Raw genomic sequence first — 19,792 nt, 5'->3', positions numbered from 1 at the left:
CAGTTCATTCTTTAGCCTAACAGGACATAAAAGAAATTGGTCCTGGAAAAGCTACCACTCTGTTTTCTTTGCCAGCAATGGAGAAAGCACAACTTGAAAAAAATTCACCAATAATCTGCACATTTTCAAGATCAAAGCAGTTTACAGAAGTATTCAAGACAAACCGGTGAAGTGTTGATCTCCATTTTGTCAGCTGGCCCAAAGAAGCTTCAATGAGGAGAGATGTACAGGGATGGGTGGCCTCTCCACCGCAAAGCCAGCTCTCTGCCCAAATGCAAAGAATTGCCCATTCTTCATTTCTTCTAAAGCCTGAGATAATAAACGAGGTCACTGCCAAGCTCTAAAGTAAACATCGTTATGACACATTCTGCCACCATAACTAGGGATTCCTCAGCTATTAGTCAGACCTCGACAGCAGGCTCCATTCCCAAACCAGGACTGAGACCCTCCTGAATTCCTGAGCCATGATGTGCCTGTGCACTAGTTGTCAGAGTCTCCAGCAAAGATTGAAGCATGTGTATGGCCGTTTCCCCTCTGCCAGGAATAGTTCCTAAAGGGGCATTGCATTGTCATGCTTGCTATAAAATACGGCCATTGACATTTGCTCTGTTCCTGGTGCCTGAAGGGGAATGATTGCCATCACACACAGACTTCATGAGAGCAGCAGCTGGTCACCCTTGTTGTCTGTGTCTTCATGGTGCAGTTTCTCTCCAGTGTATCCTAGCTGCCTCTTTCCAACCCTTCTCAGAACAAGCCCCAACAAGCCCCCACCACCCCCTGCTTCCACTCCTAGGATCGTGGTCTCCATCCATCTTCCTGAGCACTAAGAAAAAGTGTGCCCTTTCTGGAAAGCCAATTTTATGGTCTAAAACTCACTTTATTCATTCTCCTGGTTTTCTCATCTTAGGAGTTCTTGCTCCTCAATCATGTTAAAGATAATCAGTGTGCCATTTTCTTCTTTTATCTCTTCAAACAGTAAAACTTTTGCTCTTCCCTTTGAAATACCACTAGTGGCATTCTTAAACTTATTTTTAGATGTGTGGGAATGTTCCAGACAAAATCGATGCTCGACACAGATAAAGCCCTGAGTGTGTTTACCATGGGTAGAAGAAAATGAGTGTTTGAATGTGGAAGGTACACAGCCATGTTTCTGGGTGCAGTATGGCTTCCTTTCATCTGGAAAAAGGAAACAAGCATTGTTGATAATAATATGCAGATGTTCAGGTCCAAATGAGAACATATTGCTAATTAGCTATATTGTTAGTTTGTTTTAAGGAGTGAGGCTGTAGTGACATTAATTACAATCTCTGCTGTTTGTTGTTCAAAGTCTATGAGACCAAATGCATTGTAATATCTTCTTTAATATCTTCAGTAGACGATTCCCAGGGTTTTTTTCTTTAGAATCCCACATAAAAGCTACATTAGGGGTAATGAGGCTTGTAGCCTCAGCCTAATTAAAACAAAATCTAACTAGGCCCTGTTACCCAATGATAACTTTAGCCATCATTATCATCAACTAGTACCTATTGGTTGCCCCCTGAGCTTGTGAAATTGGGGGAGGGAGGAGGGAGTTTGGAGACTGAAGATAGGGCCTGTTCTTTGCTTTTCAGAAATTTGCCAGCCAGTGTGCCTCCAAGAAGTCTACCTGGTTGTGTTAATCTGGGGAACAGTTACCAGTTTTTGCCTTAAAGAGAAAAAGTACTAAATTTTCCTAGACAGCCACAATTTGTCACTGATTTGTGCCTCTTCTGGAGGTTCTGAAAGTGGTGAAATCAACCCTGTTCTTCAGATTCCAGTCCTTGGTTGGTGTTTGCAGAATAGGGCAGGTGGCTATTTGCAGACTGGGACAATGATGCTTAGCACATTTTTTCCAAAAGAGGATGCATCGCCCATTTCCATAGCTTTATCTTCCCCCTATTGTAGTGCTTATCCTAATTTGCCCCATGGCTTGGATGTCCAAAAACCCTCACTCCCTCTCTTTTGTATTCATCTGCCTGTGTCAAATGACCAGCTGGGAGACTCTGGCCATTCTGAGCCCTCTGACCCTAGATGTGGCTATGGCCATCCACCTTGGTCACAAACACAGCCATGATGGGCAGCGCCAGCTATGCAGTGGCTGGAGGCAGTGATTGGACATTCTTGGTGTTGGACCAGGATGTACTTAGTATAAAGGACACAAGTGATTGAAACGTGTGGATTTGTCATCTGAGAAAAACTGCACCCCGCCTAAAGATGAGAGGTTTTCTCTTCTCAGTTCACCTCAGCACAGCTTTCCCACGGGCATCCAGGGCCAGCTGATGAGAATGAGGAAGGAGGGATGAGATCCCAGCACCATGTAGCTTCAGCAAACCTCCAAGTGCCCCAGAGGATGCCACCAGGGAAGTAGCAGCCTGGTGGACAAGTCGCAGCACAGTATGATAGAAAGCTGTCAGACCAAAGGCTGGTGGGCTGAGACTGCGTGTTGGGCCCGATGTGTATAATATTTAACTCCGTTAGTTCATCTTTACTCTCACTGCATCTCAGCTCTGAAACCCTTTGGATCTATAAACCACAGCTTTGTCAGACCTCAGAGACTCCTTCACCAGGATTGCAAAGCTCCTGGACCCCTCCCCAGATCCCTGTTCTCTTAACCTGATGCATCTACTGCACGTTTAACAAGCCCTTTTTATTTCAGTTCAAACATTGCTTCCTCTGAAAACCTTTCTTTCTTTTTAATACCAATTTGCAAAGTAAGGAGTTTTATAATACCTACCTCAAATGGTGACAGTAATTTTTCTGGATTTCTCTCCTTCATGAGTATCCTCATGAATTTTGATAGATTCAGTGTACATTAGTCAAGTACAATCTCTTTTTTTGGTCCAAATTCTCTGATCTGTGAGCAATGAGGACCTGTCAAGCTGGCTCCTGTGTTCTTTCAAGAGTACCCTGTTAGTCATTGAAAGCTTCCTTGCTTCTTGTTGCAGGAAAGTATCCCAAATTCATCTGTGCCTTCCCCGCCCAAGCTCTGCACTCACCCCATTTATCCAAGGAATGCTGGTTCCTTTTGGTGAGGAAAAACCTCTTGCAATCATGATAGTATTTGGCTGGTGCAAAAGTAATGCTGGTTTTTGCTATTATTTTCAGTGGCAAAACCTTTATAATGTTCTTGGTCATCATAACTCAAAAATTAAAATCCCAAGAGGGCACATTGCTACTGGTACTGCAGCACTGTCAATGTTAACATTAAGATTAATGATAACAGTAAAAGACATATGGAGGTCACCATTCCAGGACCAGCGCGATAGCTCCATAATGCTATCAGGGACCTAAGCCTGCCATCTTTCCAGTCAGCCACGCTTAGACTACAACCTCCATCCTCAGGCCTGCCAGCTGTCTCATTTCACATCAAGCCCTGTTTCCTCATTTCAGGCAGGACAAAGTGGAAGAGAGAAAGGCAAATGGCAAAACCGAATCTGAAAACTCCTTTTCAGCAGTTCTGTCCAGAACCTTCCACTTACCCCTCTTGGGGCAGAATTGTGTCATATGGTCACATCCAGATGCAGTGCATGCTGGGAAATGTAGTTTTTGCCAGGTCCACAGCCACCTGAAACAAACACCAAGTAAGAAAAAGAGGGGACTAGACACTGGGCAGGCAATTGCAATGTCTGCCACAGTACTGCCATATAAGGCAAAATACTAGGCTGCAAGAACAGGATATTTTTATTACTATTCCTGTTTTAGATAAGTTCTAAAATAATAGAAGGAGAGGAGCACCAAGCAGTAGCTAAATAATTTGGCCAATGAAGATCACCTGCCTCAGCAATTGAACGGTTCATGTGCATAAGCCGTTCAGTAGCTGCATTTCTTCTGTTTTCCTTCTCCTTGCTAGTCACAGCTCTGAAATTATAGTCACAAGAGGAAACATTGCGGCTGGTACTGCAGCATTGTGAGTGTTAACTCATAGATAGTTAACTCAATGTTAACTCATTGTCAGTGTTAACTCATAGATTGATGTTCAACTCAAAGACACATTGTGGGTAAAGCAATATTTTCCCAAACTGAGCAGACCCCCTTGTATCACTTTAACTGGGGTGGAATGAATTCAATGGCATTTTGGAAAGAATGGTCATGTTTCTTTCCTTAAATTCCCAGACTTTCCTAAGATATCATTTTCAGAGAAGAATGTTTGCTTGCCTGAATAAAACACAAAATATTTTACTTTTAACCTTGCGATCCACCCCTGTTGAAAATCTTTACTCTGCTGGAATAATTCAAGTGGAATACTCAGTGAGTGAACTTGGTGATAGCTGGACTGATGTCCTCAACCAGGACCTCCAACGGGGGCTCTGCAAGGAGGATGTGCAGTATGTCCCTTTGAGAAGAGATGAAGAAAGGTTTTCTTCTGCATTACTCTAGGATATTCTGTCTATTGTCTCCTACTCTAGATTTAAAGTCTAGATGACTAAAATAATGGCAACTCTTAAATCTTGTTATTGATTGAATAAAACAGGGTTTCATTCTATATGGGCCATCCTTAGCCACACTTCCCTTATCCTAGGATTTCCAGTCTCTTAACAGCTTGGGGGCATGCCGTCGCAAGGAGGCAAGGTTTCTAGTTAAATATGTTTTGGAAGAGGTGCAAGAGTAACTCAGATGTTCAGAGATTGTGATTAGCATTTATTTATTACTTAGCATCTTCCAAATACTTTACAAACACCAAGCCTGTGTCTGGGGGGCAGGGAAGTTCGGAGAGATAGAGAAATGCCACAATTGTGTGCATAACTGAAGCCAAAACATACTTCAGCCCCACTTGTCTGACTATTCCCGGCAGAGGTATTTGTGGCCAGAACTGCCCAGCCAGTGGCCCTAATGCAACGCTTCTCTTTCCATGTGTAGACACAACCTAACCCAAGTATCTTGACTAATCCTGCGGGGAGGGTACGGGGCTCTTCTTATTATCTAATCTGCTTTACATGCAAGGTCCTTGAGTCCTAGAGAGTTTAAGGGGTTTGCTTGGTCTGGGGCTAAGCCAGAAGCACTGTGGTGGTGGATTTCCTACCAGGAAAAATTCAAGAGTCACATCAATCAATCAAACTTAGTCCCTGTTTTTTCAGACATCTAGGCAAAATGTTAAAGAGTAGCAAAAACACATTTTCTACTTCTTCTAAAATGTAAGTGTTCATCGTAGAAAGAGTACTACATCACAGGGGAAAGGAAAGAGAGCCCCATTTTTAACTAATTAAGCAGTATACCTCCATTGTGGCAATGAAGTTAGGGCTTGATTTACAAGAAGTACTAAAGCAATTGGGAAGCAAATTCTGGGCCGCTTCCAAGATTCGTAATCCTAAATCCTACACAAGGAATTCTCCGTGACAATCTAACTGTCCCCGCTAATGTTGCTGGAGAAGTTTTAGGGTTGGAGATTAAGGGAAAAAAGCAAGGGAACAAATACATTCAGCTATCTCCCCTTTGGGATGTCATAGAGACGTCCCCCCTTTTTTTTTTATGTTAAGAATAGATAGCATGCTCTCTCTCCTCTCTTCTCTTCTCTTTTCTTCTCTTCCCTTCATTTCTCTCCTCTCTCCTTCTCTTTCTCTCTTCTCTTCTCTTTCTCTCTTCTCTTCTTTCTCTCTCTTTCTCTCTCTCTGTGCTAGGCTCAAACAACAATCCACTTGGCTCTGTTGCATTGAGTAATGTCTCAAAATGTCAGGGCAACTCCCTCTATCGGGATGTGCCAGGAGACGAAAACCATGGCAGAGAGGTGACTGGAAAGGTGAACAAAGACACTGCCTCCGCCCACATCTTCTGAGCTGTGGAAAGGCGAGCAAAAACATGCTGCAGAGTGGCCAGCTTTCCCCTATCACTGCATGTTTTAAAGAGGTGATAGATGAGGTCTCTATCTCCATCCTCCCCTTGGCCTCTTCGAACATTCAGAGGTGGTCTCTGCACCAGTGAGTTTGTTCCTGAGCCCCATTCCTATTTAAACAGATATATAAAAATCCATTCACAGCTGGGCATGGTGGAACGTGCCTGTAATCCCAGCTACTCGTGAGGCTGAGGCGGGAGGATTGCTTGAGCCCAGGAGTCTGAGGGTGCAGTGACCTCGACTGTGCCACTGCACTCCAGCCTGGACAACAGAGCAAGACCCTGTCTCTAAAAAATGACACATAAATAAAAGTAAAAATAATAATCCCTTCCCTAAGGTTAGCTCTCCAAGAAGATATGTATCTGCTAGTGTGTTTCAACCTCAGTGCTCTTGACCTTGGGTGCTCAGAGTCATGAGTGTTTTTATACCAGATGCAACCCTCTGGCTGGGTCAGAGGCACTGTGGTGGGGGGCAGAGAGGGCGTGTGGAGACAGTGTGCTGAAACATACACTCCCAAACCCCAAAACATGCCCAAGAATAACAAGAACATTAACCACTGACCCAAAGCTTGGTGAAATTCTATCTCCTTGTCTCTCTCCACCAGTAAACATGAAAATGCTATCCCTGAAGGCTGGAGTAAATCTTCTGTGAGAGGAGAGGGGAGAAAAAGAAAGGCTGGTTTGGAAAAGGAGTCCAGCAACGTCTATACTCTTCAATCACTAGAGAAATTTCCCCATAGCGATAAAGAAATGGAGACATTTTTCACACCTGGGAAAAACAATGGGCTTGCACTTTTCAGTATAAAATCATTAGATTTCAGAATGCCTTTTCATGACTTTTTCTTTGACTATTCCCGTCTCTTCATCCTCATCACCTATGGTTCTTCCCTCCTTCCCTCTACAACAGCTTCGCTGGCCATTCTGTTTCTCAAACCAGCCAAACTCATTCCCATCCTGGACCTGAGTGCTCCCTTTGCTATTCCCTTTGCTAAAATGTCCTTCCCTCAGATTATTGCAGGGTGCCACCTTCTCTTGTTCACATCTTGCCTCAAGTGTCACCTTCTCTGAGGGGTTCTCCCTGACCACCCATCTAAGGTTTTCCCCAGCCACTCTCCATCATCCTCTTTCTTTTCTTCTTGACGGTCACCATTCTGTGATCTGATCTTACTTATTTATCTATGTACTTATTGTTTATTTCCCTCACCTAATTGTGCATTTCAAAATAATAGGTCTCATGTCTATCCTGTTTATTGCTGTATCTCCTATGCCTAGCATGGTTGGCATTTGTTGATTAGATGGATGGATGTGTGGGTGGAAGGATGGATGGATGGATGGGTGGATAGATGGATATGTGAATGGATGTATGGATGGGTTGATGGACAAATGGACAGACAAATGGATGAATATATGTAATCAATAATATGGCCTGAGAACTTTATCCAGCCTGGTCAGATCTTTCGCTCCATACCCTACACAAAAGAAAGCAACTCTGGACACTAGAACTATAACTAAAGCCAAGGTGGTTAATCAGTTGAAGCTGTGAGAAGAGAAACATAATTTGGTTCCAGCTTTAAATGAGCACCTATTCTCCTTCAAAATAGTGTTTTCATTTTTAAAGTACTTTGAAGCTTAATAAATAGCCCATAACTCATTAACCCTCAGAAAATTCCCAAGTAGCAGGCTAGAAGAAGTTTTCTGATGATCTGGCTTTTAAGACATGAAGAAACTAAACCATGGGGTTGCAAAACGAGTTTGGAATGTCCTACTGGCTTAATTTCAGCCGCTGGAATTGTCCTTGCTCCTGAATATAATGGACTGTTAAGGGTGACATTTTTAAATCATGTGTCTCTTTAATAGGTGTTTGTTTGCTTGTTTGTTTGTTTGTTTTAGAATAACCTCAACGTGGGAAGTGACTCCACATCAGAAACCAGCTTTTCTCTCTCCAAAGAAGAACCAAGGGAGCGTCTGGACCACCAGGCTGCACACCAACCCTTCCCCAGACCGCGATTCCGACAAGAGATGGGGCATCCTTCATTGCAAAGAGATGGCCCCAGATCCTTTCTCCTTGATCTACCAAACTTTCCAGATCTTTCCAAAGCTGATATCAATGGGCAAAATCCAAATATCCAGGTAATTCTTGGCACATGGAAGGTAGAAGATAACAAAACAGTCCATCTTCTGTTTTCTGATGATTCCAGTGGAAACCGCTGCCTTACCTCACTTTTCTTCTTAAACCCTTAATGATTCCTGCTTAAGATCATGTTATCTCCATAAGAACAGTGCTGCATTTCATTAAGCGACACCCGTGATTGTGAGATGCACCATTATTTTGTGAACCACTCAAAAGAAGAAAACACTACCAATTAAAGTACAACACACCAAGGATTACAAAATACATACTAATGTAAGAGACAGTGAAATATAAAAGCAAAACAAAACAAAATAGTCTGAAATATAAAAACAAAACAAAACAAAATTGATGAAATGTGGCAGTTTTAGGAAAAGGCCAGTCTGACCTGGGAACAGATTGGGCAAATGATTTCAAACATTTCAAAGCACTCAGGAAAGCTCTTTCTCTTAATGCCCCTCTAAACTTGCCTTGGACACCAGAAATTCCTTCACAAAGACACAAGCTTCCATTACTCTAAAGTATACATGACTTACAAAACAATAAGAGGAAGGAAGTTGAGAATAGGAGTTCTTAGGGGAGAGATGGCTATCTTCCACTAAGATGGGATCTGATGAAGCAGTAGGAAATGGAAGGTTAAGGAAAGGGTGGCTGGGGTTACAAATAATAACTTTCATCTACACTGAAATAGCTCAGTATACTTTACAAAGCAAATCTTGATCTGATTTGACCCTCCCAACACCCTCATGAAGGAGACAAAGCCCGTGCCATTTTTCTAATACTATCAGTAATGCACCAGATACTCAGGAAGTTACTGTTTGGTTTACCCAAAGTCACATGGCAGTAAATAGTAGTTGTAGGGTTCAAATCCAGGCTCTCAGACTCTCAGAGTCAAACTCCTCAGACATTCAGAGACAAACTCCTAATTTTGAATGTTGTTTGTACCTTTCTCTGTTTCCTCCCAAAGATGGTCCCTATGATGGTTGAGACAGGCTCATCCCCCGAGCAACCCAGCCCCTATCCTCATATGACTGCTTCCATACTTTTTTTCAAGATGGCCTCACTCAGTCACCCAGGCTAGAATACAACGGCACGATCATAGCTTACTGCAGCCCCTACCTCCCAGGCTCAAGCGATCCTCCCACCTCAACCTCCCGAGTAGCTGGAACTTCAAGTGTGTGCCCCCACATCCAGCTCATTTTAAATTTTTTTGTAGAAACAGGGTTTTGCCATATTGCCCAGGCTGGGCTCAAACTCCTGGGCTCAAGCAATCCTCCTGCCTCGGCCTGTCACAGTCCTGGGATTGCAAGTATGAGCCACCATAGCCAGCCCATACTTGTAAGCTTTGCTTCCAATTCTTTCTGTTTGTATAGGAGCACCTTTTCCATACTTTTTCCTCTCTGGACCAAATGCCAGTTTGCTTACATAGCAGAAAGTTCCTGAAGCTGGACTCAGACCAATTGATCCTTCATTAACTGCTTCTCTCTCCACAGACTAACACCCTCTGCGTGATACGATTTTAGATCAGGTTTCGTGGACCTGAGTTGTTTTGCTCTTAACACCAATGTCATGGGGGCAGGCAAATCTCACTGAGAACACTTCATTAGAATACCAATCCCCACGGTATATAAAATGCTGCATTAGGTTATAGGGAATTGAAAAATGTAAGCCCTGTTCCCTCCAATGAATTAGATCGCTGTGAAGATCCCAGCTACCACATAAAACAGTGCTGGAGGGATCATGAAGACAGAGGAGGAAAAGCACTGTGTCCCAAGGGGGTGGATCTCAACAGGTGGGAAGAAGTCAGACAGGCTCTGTTGATGGTACAGAGTAAAAAATGTTGTGGAGGTCACTGTCGACAACCCATGCACAGAAATCACTGCCTACTGCCCAGTCGAGTTATTCTATTTCTGCTCGATACAATCCCTATCTGTAAATTTTCTGTTGGTGATACGGGGGCGAAGAGGGTGGCCAGCATTTTATTGATCTGATGACGTTTAGGCCCTAAAGAAAATAAAATTGTGCTGCATTTCTGGCCTTCTGTTTCTGGAAGACCACAAAAGGTTAGTATTGGTCACTCAGAAAGATGTTCAAAGAAAGAATAAAACAACTGCTACCCCTGGGAGCCCCGGTCTTCTGTCAGCATGTAATTGTGTGTGCATGCACATACACACACCCACACACCACACAGCACTAGCCGCTGCTGCCTCATGCACCACTGCACTTGTGTAAACCAGTTCCCTGGTGGTCCTTTAAAACATGAGGTGCTTTCTACAAGGAGGTGATGGTTTCCGTGTTGGCAGCTCTCACCCCTTTCTCAGAGCACTGTTCTTTTGTTGAAATCCACTGGTTTGACACAGGGCCGATTCAGCCCAGCAGACAGCCCTGCTGGTCCCTGCGGGCCCCGTCAAAGCATTCCCTCTCCCTGGTATCAGAGTGAAGTCAGGTGAGGGGCCCTTCAGTGGGTCGGCTTCCGCTGCCAGGGCTTCTGGCCTCATCTGCCCCTTCCCCTGGCAACCTGCCTTTGCCCCCACCTGGTTCTCCCTAGCTGGAGCCTGGGAGCTGAATGGGAACTTGATACCCGCCCTCCGCACCGCCCCACCCCCTCAGGCTCTGGAAGTGTTTCCCACGCTCCAGGGCTAAGGAAACAGCCTGCACCTTTCCAAAGTGACATCGCTAAGCCCATGCAAGAGGCCACGTCCCCCCTGGGCCTCTTGACTTTCAGGATAGGAAATCCTTCTAAAAGCCCCAACACCTGCTTCTGTAGAGCATTTTAACTCCCAGGAGTCAGGCAGCCTCGGTCCCAAGTGAATCAGACAATTCTATTTTAAGACTGGCTTCAAGCTGTGGAAGTGAGGAGGGGAAAAAAATGCACAAAATAGAAATAAATGGCCTCAGACTCCTAAACTGAATCTCCATATAAAATTGCAAACAATATAAGAGGTTGGGTTTTATTGAAAACAAAAATCATTCAGGAAAGAAAGTGAATCCTCCAGAACAAGTTAGACTTTGGTATCCTTGGCTGGGTTTTCAGTCTGCAGCTGATAGTCAGTTATCAGAGACAAAAATCTCTGAAATAAATGCATTATTAGGCTTACTGCATCGGTTCATTACTACACTAGCTATTCACAACCAAATACTCTCTTTTCTGGATCAAGTTGAGATTAGTATTCATTTCAATCAATATACTTATTTCTTTTCTCCCATCAAGAGGGACTTAGAAATAGTCATATAAAGGCCTTTTTTTTCCTTGCACAGACATATTGCATGGCCATAGGCCTCTTTAGTGCCACAAGATACAATCAGATGAGTTGGCCAGGGTTACAGTTGTACATGCTTCTACTTTTGCTTTTGCCTCCTCCTTTTTCTCTAAAATACTTTTAGAGGAATGGCAAGTCTGGCTGGATAAGAATCAAGAAATTTCTCTGCCCAGGACATGGACCCATGCCCCTATAGAGACAAGCCTGTTCAGCTCAGATTCTCATGGGGTACTGCTGTCAATATAGGGAGGCAGATTGACTTGTGTTTGGGATCAGGCACCACCATTTAGTCAGCCAGACTTGACCTCTGTAGCCCCATGCAGGTTTACTGGACCTCTCTGTGCCTCAGTTTCCTTGTCTATAAAATTGGAATGACAGTACTACCTATGAGTAACTATGTAGTATCATACTACATGTAAGTGTGATTTTCTGTGAGGATTCAATGAGATCATCCATATGAAGTACTTAGCACAGGGCCCAATATAGGATAAGCTTCCCAAAACTGATAGATGCTGGTTGGTGATGATATTGGAGATGAAGATGACAGAGGAAACATACATAAAAATAATTGGGAATCAGAAGAACTGGTTCAGAGACCAACACTATACCTTCCTTGCTGTTTACCTCGGGACATTGAATTCTCCAAGCCAGTTTGTGTGCCTGAAAATCGGGTCTAAGTTGTGTAGAAGGGACAATAATGCCTGGACTGACATGCTATAAGTCTCAAAGCAGTAACCGCAGTTAGCTGGGGTTGCTACCCTTGTTCTTAAAGCGTCAGCAGGTCTGAGAAGAGGAAATTAGATATCTTCCTGGTCCATTTTGTGTTCTTTCCATGGCAATTGTTGAGAAAGAAGGGGTAGAATGATCTGGATTTAAAACCATTGTTGGAGACATGTCCTTGGATGCTCTGTGCTCCTGAGGAAATCCTTTTCCTCTCTGGAAAATACCTGCCCATTCCCACGACTTTCCACAGCTCACAAGGCTTAGAGGACCAACAAGCAAGAAGGCTTTCCTGAGTTTGAAGAGAATGGCCTCTGGATTCTCAGTGGCGTTGATTTATTATCAGCTAGACTAAGAATGGTGTGGGTTTCCCTGTGGAAAGTGCATTTCCAAGCAAGAACCAAGAGTTTGCTTCTAGTCAATGTATTAATTTTCAAGAGAAGGAAAGCTGATCAAGATGCATTGGAACTTTTCCTCATTTCCTAAGACAGAATTATCCAAATTATCACTTCTTTTGGACTCTCTTTCTTGGAGCTGGGGAGATTGTGCCAGAAATTGAACTTGCGGCTTTTGAAAGAGTTCCCTTTCTTTTATCATCATGACTTGAGTGTGGAAAAGTCCAGAAGAAAAAAATATACTAAGACACTTCAATTATGTGTGTTAAGGATGAGAAAGGATGGTAAGATCTAGAGTCTTTGTCAGTTTGGAAATTTGTGCTCACTCTGCACCTACAGTTCATCACACTGATCATTATTCAAGACATCTTTATCAACAGATTCTTTGATGCTAAAAAGTGTGTAAATAGAGTGAGAGCAATAGGAAACATAAAACGAGCCCTTGCCTTTGGAGAAGTCATTGATCACACTCATTAAGTCTTTTTAATTGGATGCCTATAAAACCTCAGGCTCAAGATTAGATTTCTTATTTTGATAGGAGCATAAGGTTTTCACTTTGTTAACTGTAGGGAAGGGTGGATCCTAAGATTTGTTTGTTTTGTGTTTTGTTTTTGTTTTAATTCAGTTGAGGCAGTGGCTAGCAATTAAAGGGAAAAATAAACCTCTAAGTGTTGAGATTTAGTCATCGATATAGCTTTTGGAGTAAATTTGTATTTTGCTACTCATTGCCTGGCCAGGCAACAAATCTATTTTGTTTGGATCTGAGCAGCAGTTTGGAGGAAAAAAAAAATCATATTGACGGTAATAGCTTGAAACATGAAATTGTTTTTATTCCTAGCTTGGAGAAATTGCAGGGCACGTTTTGTTTAAGCAATCCCTTTGACTCCAGTCTGAATACAAATGGAATACCAAAAGTGTTGGGCACATTCCCTCTTATCTCCTACCCAGAGACTGATTTCATTACCATAATTGCAGGCTTGCCTGGCTCTTGGCAGCCTCTCCCCTCCAAGACCCTTAATAGCCTTGCAGACGATTGTTGCAGCTCAGTTGTTCCGTCTGCAGGCAGAGGGAGATGGGGCTGCAGAAAGATTATGTCTCCAAAGGCTCAGCATCGCCCTGTCACTGCCCCGCTTGGCTCGGCTATACCCAGCTGTGTGCTCCTTCTCCACTTGTCTTTCTAAGCTTCTGTGTGGGTCCGTGTTACCATTACTCTCCCACGACCATTCATTCCAGCAAATAGCAGTGATACAAGATGTATGATGTATTCCTTTGTTTTTCTTCCCCCTTTTGTTTTTTGTTTGTTTGTTTGTTTTTTGTTTTTTGTTTTTTACTTTTGGGATTACTGAAAAGCTCCACAATTATTTACAAATATGCAAAGGGTGCCTATAAGACTGGAGTAAGGGTGGTGGCATGGGGTAAAGCTAGCAGTGCCCTTCTAGGTGTCTCATGACAAAGGAGAAAGGTGCACTTGGCCTGCTGCAACCTGAGTAGACTCTGGGGTTGAAAGTCACCCTCTTGATCATGTGTCCGGACTCCACAAAACCACAGCCCCGGCCCACTGGCTGGGCAACATCCTTTGAAGTGAGCAGAATTCAAACCTCCCCATTCCTAGCACAAAAGGAAGGGGCTGTTTGTCTCAGGGAGGGGCACACCCTGGTGCAGTTTGGCAGAGCATCTCAGCAACTCTCTCAGATGTCAGGTTAGGGCAAAACTGGAAATGCATCTGCCCAGTACATCTTGGGTTGATTACTTGGAGCGCATGTTTCTGATTCATTTGCACATAACTCATCCAGAGGGTGTTGCAAGAGCTATGTGATGGCTAAAGGAACCCAATGCATCTTTTATTATGTTTTTAAAACAAGTCTTTCTACGTTGATTGTCTCTTGGAACCAAGAAGCTTCTTTCTTTCAGCCCCGTGACAGACTTCAAAATGAGACTTTCGTAAATCTGAGAACAAGTTCTAGCTTTGGCTCTGGGACTATCTACTCTGACCCTAAGGGTTGGTTGAGGAGTGTGCAGTCTAGGGATAAACCATGGGGTGAGTGAAAGTTGTAGCTGGGAAAGCCTGGTCTTGAGGAGCTTGTACTTAGGTCTCTGTACACCCTGAAGCAACCAACCCCCACCTGCACCTGTGGTCTTGTTGTTTCTTTGGTCTCATGAGGGGACAGTAGCTCTGTCACTTACTTTTTGAGAGACAGTGTGGCAAAGTTAGGGAGAGCATGGGCTCTAGATCCAGACTCCCCATGTCTGCCACTTACTAGCCCTGTGACCTTAGGCAAGTTGTTGATGTCTCTGTGCACCAGGTTTCCCTGGTTGTAAAAGTTATCTGGCAGTCATCTCAAAACTTAATAGTTTGAGACAATGACCACGGGATTGCTGTTGGTCAGGAATTTGACTAGAACTCAGCTGGGAGAGCTTGTCTATGCTCCATGTGGTGTTGGCTGGAGTGACCCATTGAGGCTGGAAGATCCACGATGGCCCTACTCACATGACTGAGCCCTCAGAGCTAGACATGGGCTGAGAGACCTTGGTTCTTCTCCATGCAACCTCTCTCTTTACATAGTCTCTACACACATAGTGGTCTAGGCTAGGCTTCCTTGCATAGCGGTTAGAACATTCCAAGAGAATGAAAATGGAAGCTGTAAGGCTTCTGCTAAGATCCGTCACCATTCCACTCCTATCCATTCTGCTGGACAGAGTGAATCACATGGCCAATACAGGTCTCCAGGGAGGAGAAATGGGCTCCACCTCTCTCAGTGGGAAATGTGGCACTCGCAAACATGGATGGGAGGTCTTTACAAGAGTTAAATAATATAGGTGGAGTATTTAGGATAGTGCCTGGTACAGAGTTTGTGTTCACAAATGTTGTATTTTATTATAATATGATTATTCTGGTATCACTTCAGGAACAAATATAGTACATGTTTACTTCCTGAATGAAGGGCTTCTCAATACCACATGGAGGAGAGACAAACTCTCCAGGCTCTGCTCTACTCAAATTCCTAACCCACAGCAATCCAACAGTCATTGTTTCCAGCTATTAAGTTTTTAGTCATCAGTAAATCAGGGACTCCAGTGATGAATTTTCCCCTCTCAACCCGAGGCCATGTTCCATCTAGTCGTGGAATTCATGTGGACCATCCCTGGAGGTTTTCCATTTGTATCGCTATGCGGTCTCAGCTTTCCTTCACAAGGGATGCATCCATCATTTCCCTCTGCCCTCTCGGACTTTCTTCCAAGGGTCACGTAGCTTGGAGGCTATTGACTCCACATTGACCCTGGCCTATTCTGAATTCTTCAGGTCACCATAGAGGTGGTCGACGGTCCTGACTCCGAAGCAGATAAAGATCAGCATCCGGAGAATAAGCCCAGCTGGTCAGTCCCATCCCCCGACTGGCAGGCCTGGTGGCAGAGGTCCCTGTCCTTGGCCAGGGCAAACAGCGGGGACCAGGACTACAAGTACGACAGTACCTCAGACGACAGCAACTTCCTCAACCCCCCCAGGGCGTGGGACCATACAGCCCCAGGTCACCGGACTTTTGAAACCAAAGAGCAGCCAGAATATGGTGAGTTTACCACCCAGTAATATAAAATTGGTGGGAAGAATAAATGAGGATGATGCCTTGAACATGCAGCCAAGCAAAGCCCTGCTTAGAGCATGTGGCTTTTGGTCTTCTGTGAGGCAAACCTCACAAAGGTGCTGTTCCGCAGAAGCCTGAAGGAGGCACCAGCAGCCACATTTTTCTGGAAAGATTATAATTTTAAATCAAATCATAATCACTATACCAATTATCTTAAGAGAGAATTTTTTTAGGATCTTTGGGGTTCTTTCTGCCTTCCCCACCCCTCAAATTTCAGTTTTATTTCTAAAAATGAAGAAATTATCCAATAAACTTGCTTGTATTTTTTACTGTAAAAATTCATCCTGAAAATCAATATAGTGAAAGAGATGTATACGGCTGCTTCCTTTGACCAGGCAACTGTGTTATGTTTTATATTGGCAGTGGAGTGGTCCTTGGGAATCCACACGAATGAGTATGTCTCAGGTCTTCAAAGGAACTCCTCCCCCAATAAATTTCAAAACTCCAAGTTGGGACTTCTGGTTTCCCGTGTTTTGGGAGTAGGATAAGTGAGGTAATACCTTCCAAATTCAGTGAGTTAAAATAATAAAAATTCATTTCTCACTTGAGTTGGGACGGGAGACAGGGTAGGAGAACTCAGCTCCACTCAATCATTCAGGGATCCAGCCTCCTCCCATTTTGGAGTTCCACCAACTGTTAGGGCCTGAGAATTATCACCTGGATATTCTGTGTCCAGCTGGTGTCCAGGGAAAGAAAGGGAGCTTGGAGAAGGAACACACAGTCGTAAGGCCCTCGGCCTGGAGGTGACACACATCAGATCTACTGAAATTCTGTTGGGAAGACCTGGTCACATGTCCCACCTTGGTGCAAGGGAGGCTGGGAAATGTGTTCTATGTGTGTCCAAGAAAAAGAGGAAACCAATTTAGCAAGCATCTGGCCAGATTTAGTGGGGAATCAGGCAGTTTGTTATAAGAATATTTAATGTCTTACAAATGCACCCATCATCATGCTTTTCTTGTGGCTTCACCATCAGTGGACTTTGGAGTGAGCAGTGTATGAAGAGGATGACTTGTCTTGTACCATTTGCATGCTAACCTTTATCCCCATTTTTCAACAGATAGACCAGTTGTGTATTAGAGACTCATTTCTTCTCATTAATAGAGAATTCTAAGCAACTTCCAAAACAGCAAAACAAAAATATTATTTTGCCACATCATCAGTTGTTCAACCAACATTTATTAAGGGCAAATGTTGTGTCCAGCACTATGCTGGGTACAAAAATGAGCAAGGCATAGTTTGTCCCCAGAGCAGATCTCACCAATCTGTGGATCAAGGGAGAAAATTAAACAATAGAGCAAAATAGTGCCATGGTAGAGATGTACATCATATGCTAGGGTAACAGAAAGAGAACTCTATATCCCTTCCAGCCAGCGGGCTCATGAAACCTTCGCCTTTCCCAAAGGAAGTCGAGTTATCTGCTTTCCAAGAGGAAGGACTTGGGATAATAGCCAACATTTAAATAGTACTTACCATGCACTAGTCCCTGTTCATGGCATTTCACATACATTATTTCATTTAATCAGCTCTCTGAGGCAGATACTGCACTTTACAGATGGGAAAGCTAAAGCCTGGAAAACTTAAGCAACTTAACCTGGAGGGCTAAGACCTGAGACTCACCCCAGGCAGTCTGGGTCCAGAATCTGTCCTCTTGACCACTGTACAATTCTGCCTTTCTGGGAAAAAAGTCGCACACCCTTTAGGACAGCAGAAGAATCTAGAAATGAGTGCTTCGGTTGGAAGATAGGAATGGGAGGAAAAGATCAGTGCCATTGAATGAGAGAAGCACAGAGGACCGCTTGATGCCAGCCTGACATTGCACAGCTTTTGTGGCTTCATCTGTTTGCCCAGCCCACATAGAACATTGTTTCTGAGAGTAGAGCTCAGACACCTGGCATCAGAATCATTCAGTTGCATGTTTACAAATGCCAATCTTGGGCCGCAACCCTTTCCCTATATACCTCAAAGTGTGGCCCCCAGAACCAGCACCACTAGCATCACGTGGAAATGCAAATGTTTCAAGCCTGACTCTACACCTACTGAGTCAGACACTCTGGAATGGGACCCAGAAATCTGTTTGAACAAGCCCCCCAGGCACTCTGCTGCATTGAGCACCTCTGTTTGAGATGAATGGTTCTCCACCTTGGTTGCTTATTATACTCACCTGGAGAATTGTTTAAAATCCGGTGCCTAGACCTCTCCCCAGACCAGGTGAATTGGGATCTCTGGGGATGGGTCCCAGGCATCGTTGTCTTTTAAAGCTCCAAGGATGACTTCAGTGTTCAGCCCAGGTTGAAGGCCACTGCTTTCCATCTCCTGAATGAGAAGGTCTAGAAGTGACACCTGGAGTCCGTTGTTGTTTGTGTCTTTGTTTCTTTCCTTTTTCAATCAGGGTCACCAGATGATTCTCTTGCACACTGAAGTTTGAAGACCACCACTAGAAACAACTTTTTCATCTAAAGCCTTTACAGAGTACAGTTTGCTGAATTTATGAGCATTAAGAACACCCCCTCTATTTCCATCTTGAGGCTAGAATTTGCCCTACGGCAGTTACTGTGGCTACCTCAGCCACCTGCACCTCCAGCCTCCTAGACCTAGAGTCCCATTGAGCTCCCCACATCAGGAGCTCACAGCATGCCTGGGCCATGGAGAAGCTCCCATCCTGTATTATTTCAAAGTACCTCCTAGTATCTTCCCCATCCTTAGACTGGACATCGCGATTGCTGCTTTATAAATAAAGTTGTATTCTGTACGGTACCTCTAAAGCAGTGCTTCTCAGACTTTCATACATGAATAGCCCCAGGCGCTTGTTAAAATGCACTTTCGATGCAGTAGGTGTAAGAAAAGGGCAGAAGCCTGGGTGAAACTGAGACTGCTGGCCCTCCGACCACACTTTGAGTAGCAAAACTCTATACCCATTGTAGGTGCTTAGTAGCATTAGGCAGAATGAATGAATGAGTGATCATTGCGTCCCAGGATAGTCCACATTCTGGAAGTCATGTTTTCCAGAATTCCATACAGCATCGGATAAACTGAGAATTCCCCTTTTCTTTCTGTTTTCTTTATTTTTATTTATTTAATTTTTTTTTAAGACATGGGTCTCGCCCTGTTGCCCAGGCTGGAGTGCAGTGGTGTGATCAGAGCTCACCAAAGCCTCCAACTCCTGGGCTCAAGCAGTCCTCCCACCTCAGCCTCCAAAAGTGCTGGGATTTTTATCCCACAGACCCACTTTTATTGCAGTCAACAGGAAACTTGGAGCAATTTCTAAGTATTTATCCCTATATTGGGTGCTGTTGTGGAGGAAACAGAAAGAGAACATATCACCCAGGAAGAAGAGGTTCATGCAACAGCAAAGCAGTGCAAGTCACTGTATCTTGGGGCTTGCAGCCTCATCGGAGACAGGCTAAAATTGCCACAGGAGCTGGCCTTCATGGAGGAGATAGATCTCAAGAGTTCTGAAGGTAGAATTTTTAGTAAGAATTTAAATATTTGTCCACAAGGAGTATTTCTAAATATCCTAGGTGAAATACATATAGGATACAATGGCATCTGTAGAATAAATTACAAAATACGCAACAAAAGACAGACCTCACTTGTGATGATGAAAACACATGTGATGATGCTGTGAGTCAGCTCAACTGTGGAAAGTATGTGTTTGAGATGCTGCATTTTAAATCCTTTCTGTGTAGATACTTGGAGTATCCAGGGCAAAGAGAGAGTTCCAAATAAATTTTTTTTTTTTTTTTTTTTTTTTTTGTCTAACAGTAGTATACCATTTCTGGAACTGTTTAGAATAGCCCACATAAT

The 19,792-nt window shown here is 43.8% G+C and overlaps 1 protein-coding gene across 2 annotated transcripts in view; it reads left to right on the top strand.

Moving 5' to 3' along the window:
- The window catches only part of ISM1 (isthmin 1), a 78,994-nt gene that overhangs the window by 41,394 nt on the left and 17,808 nt on the right, over positions 1 to 19,792 (top strand). For both annotated transcript variants that reach the window (XM_033185588.1, XM_033185589.1), the window contains exons 2-3: positions 7,735 to 7,974; positions 15,649 to 15,913. In XM_033185588.1, the coding sequence (XP_033041479.1) occupies positions 7,735 to 7,974; positions 15,649 to 15,913 (505 nt within the window). The remainder of the gene's footprint in view (positions 1 to 7,734; positions 7,975 to 15,648; positions 15,914 to 19,792) is intronic.

Source organism: Trachypithecus francoisi, unplaced genomic scaffold (assembly GCF_009764315.1).
Source record: "Trachypithecus francoisi isolate TF-2019V2 unplaced genomic scaffold, Tfra_2.0 Lachesis_group21, whole genome shotgun sequence".
In the NCBI taxonomy this organism is placed as follows: domain Eukaryota; kingdom Metazoa; phylum Chordata; class Mammalia; order Primates; family Cercopithecidae; genus Trachypithecus; species Trachypithecus francoisi.
The sequence above is the reverse complement of the archived record's forward strand: the minus strand, read 5'-3'. Positions and strand labels throughout refer to the sequence as shown.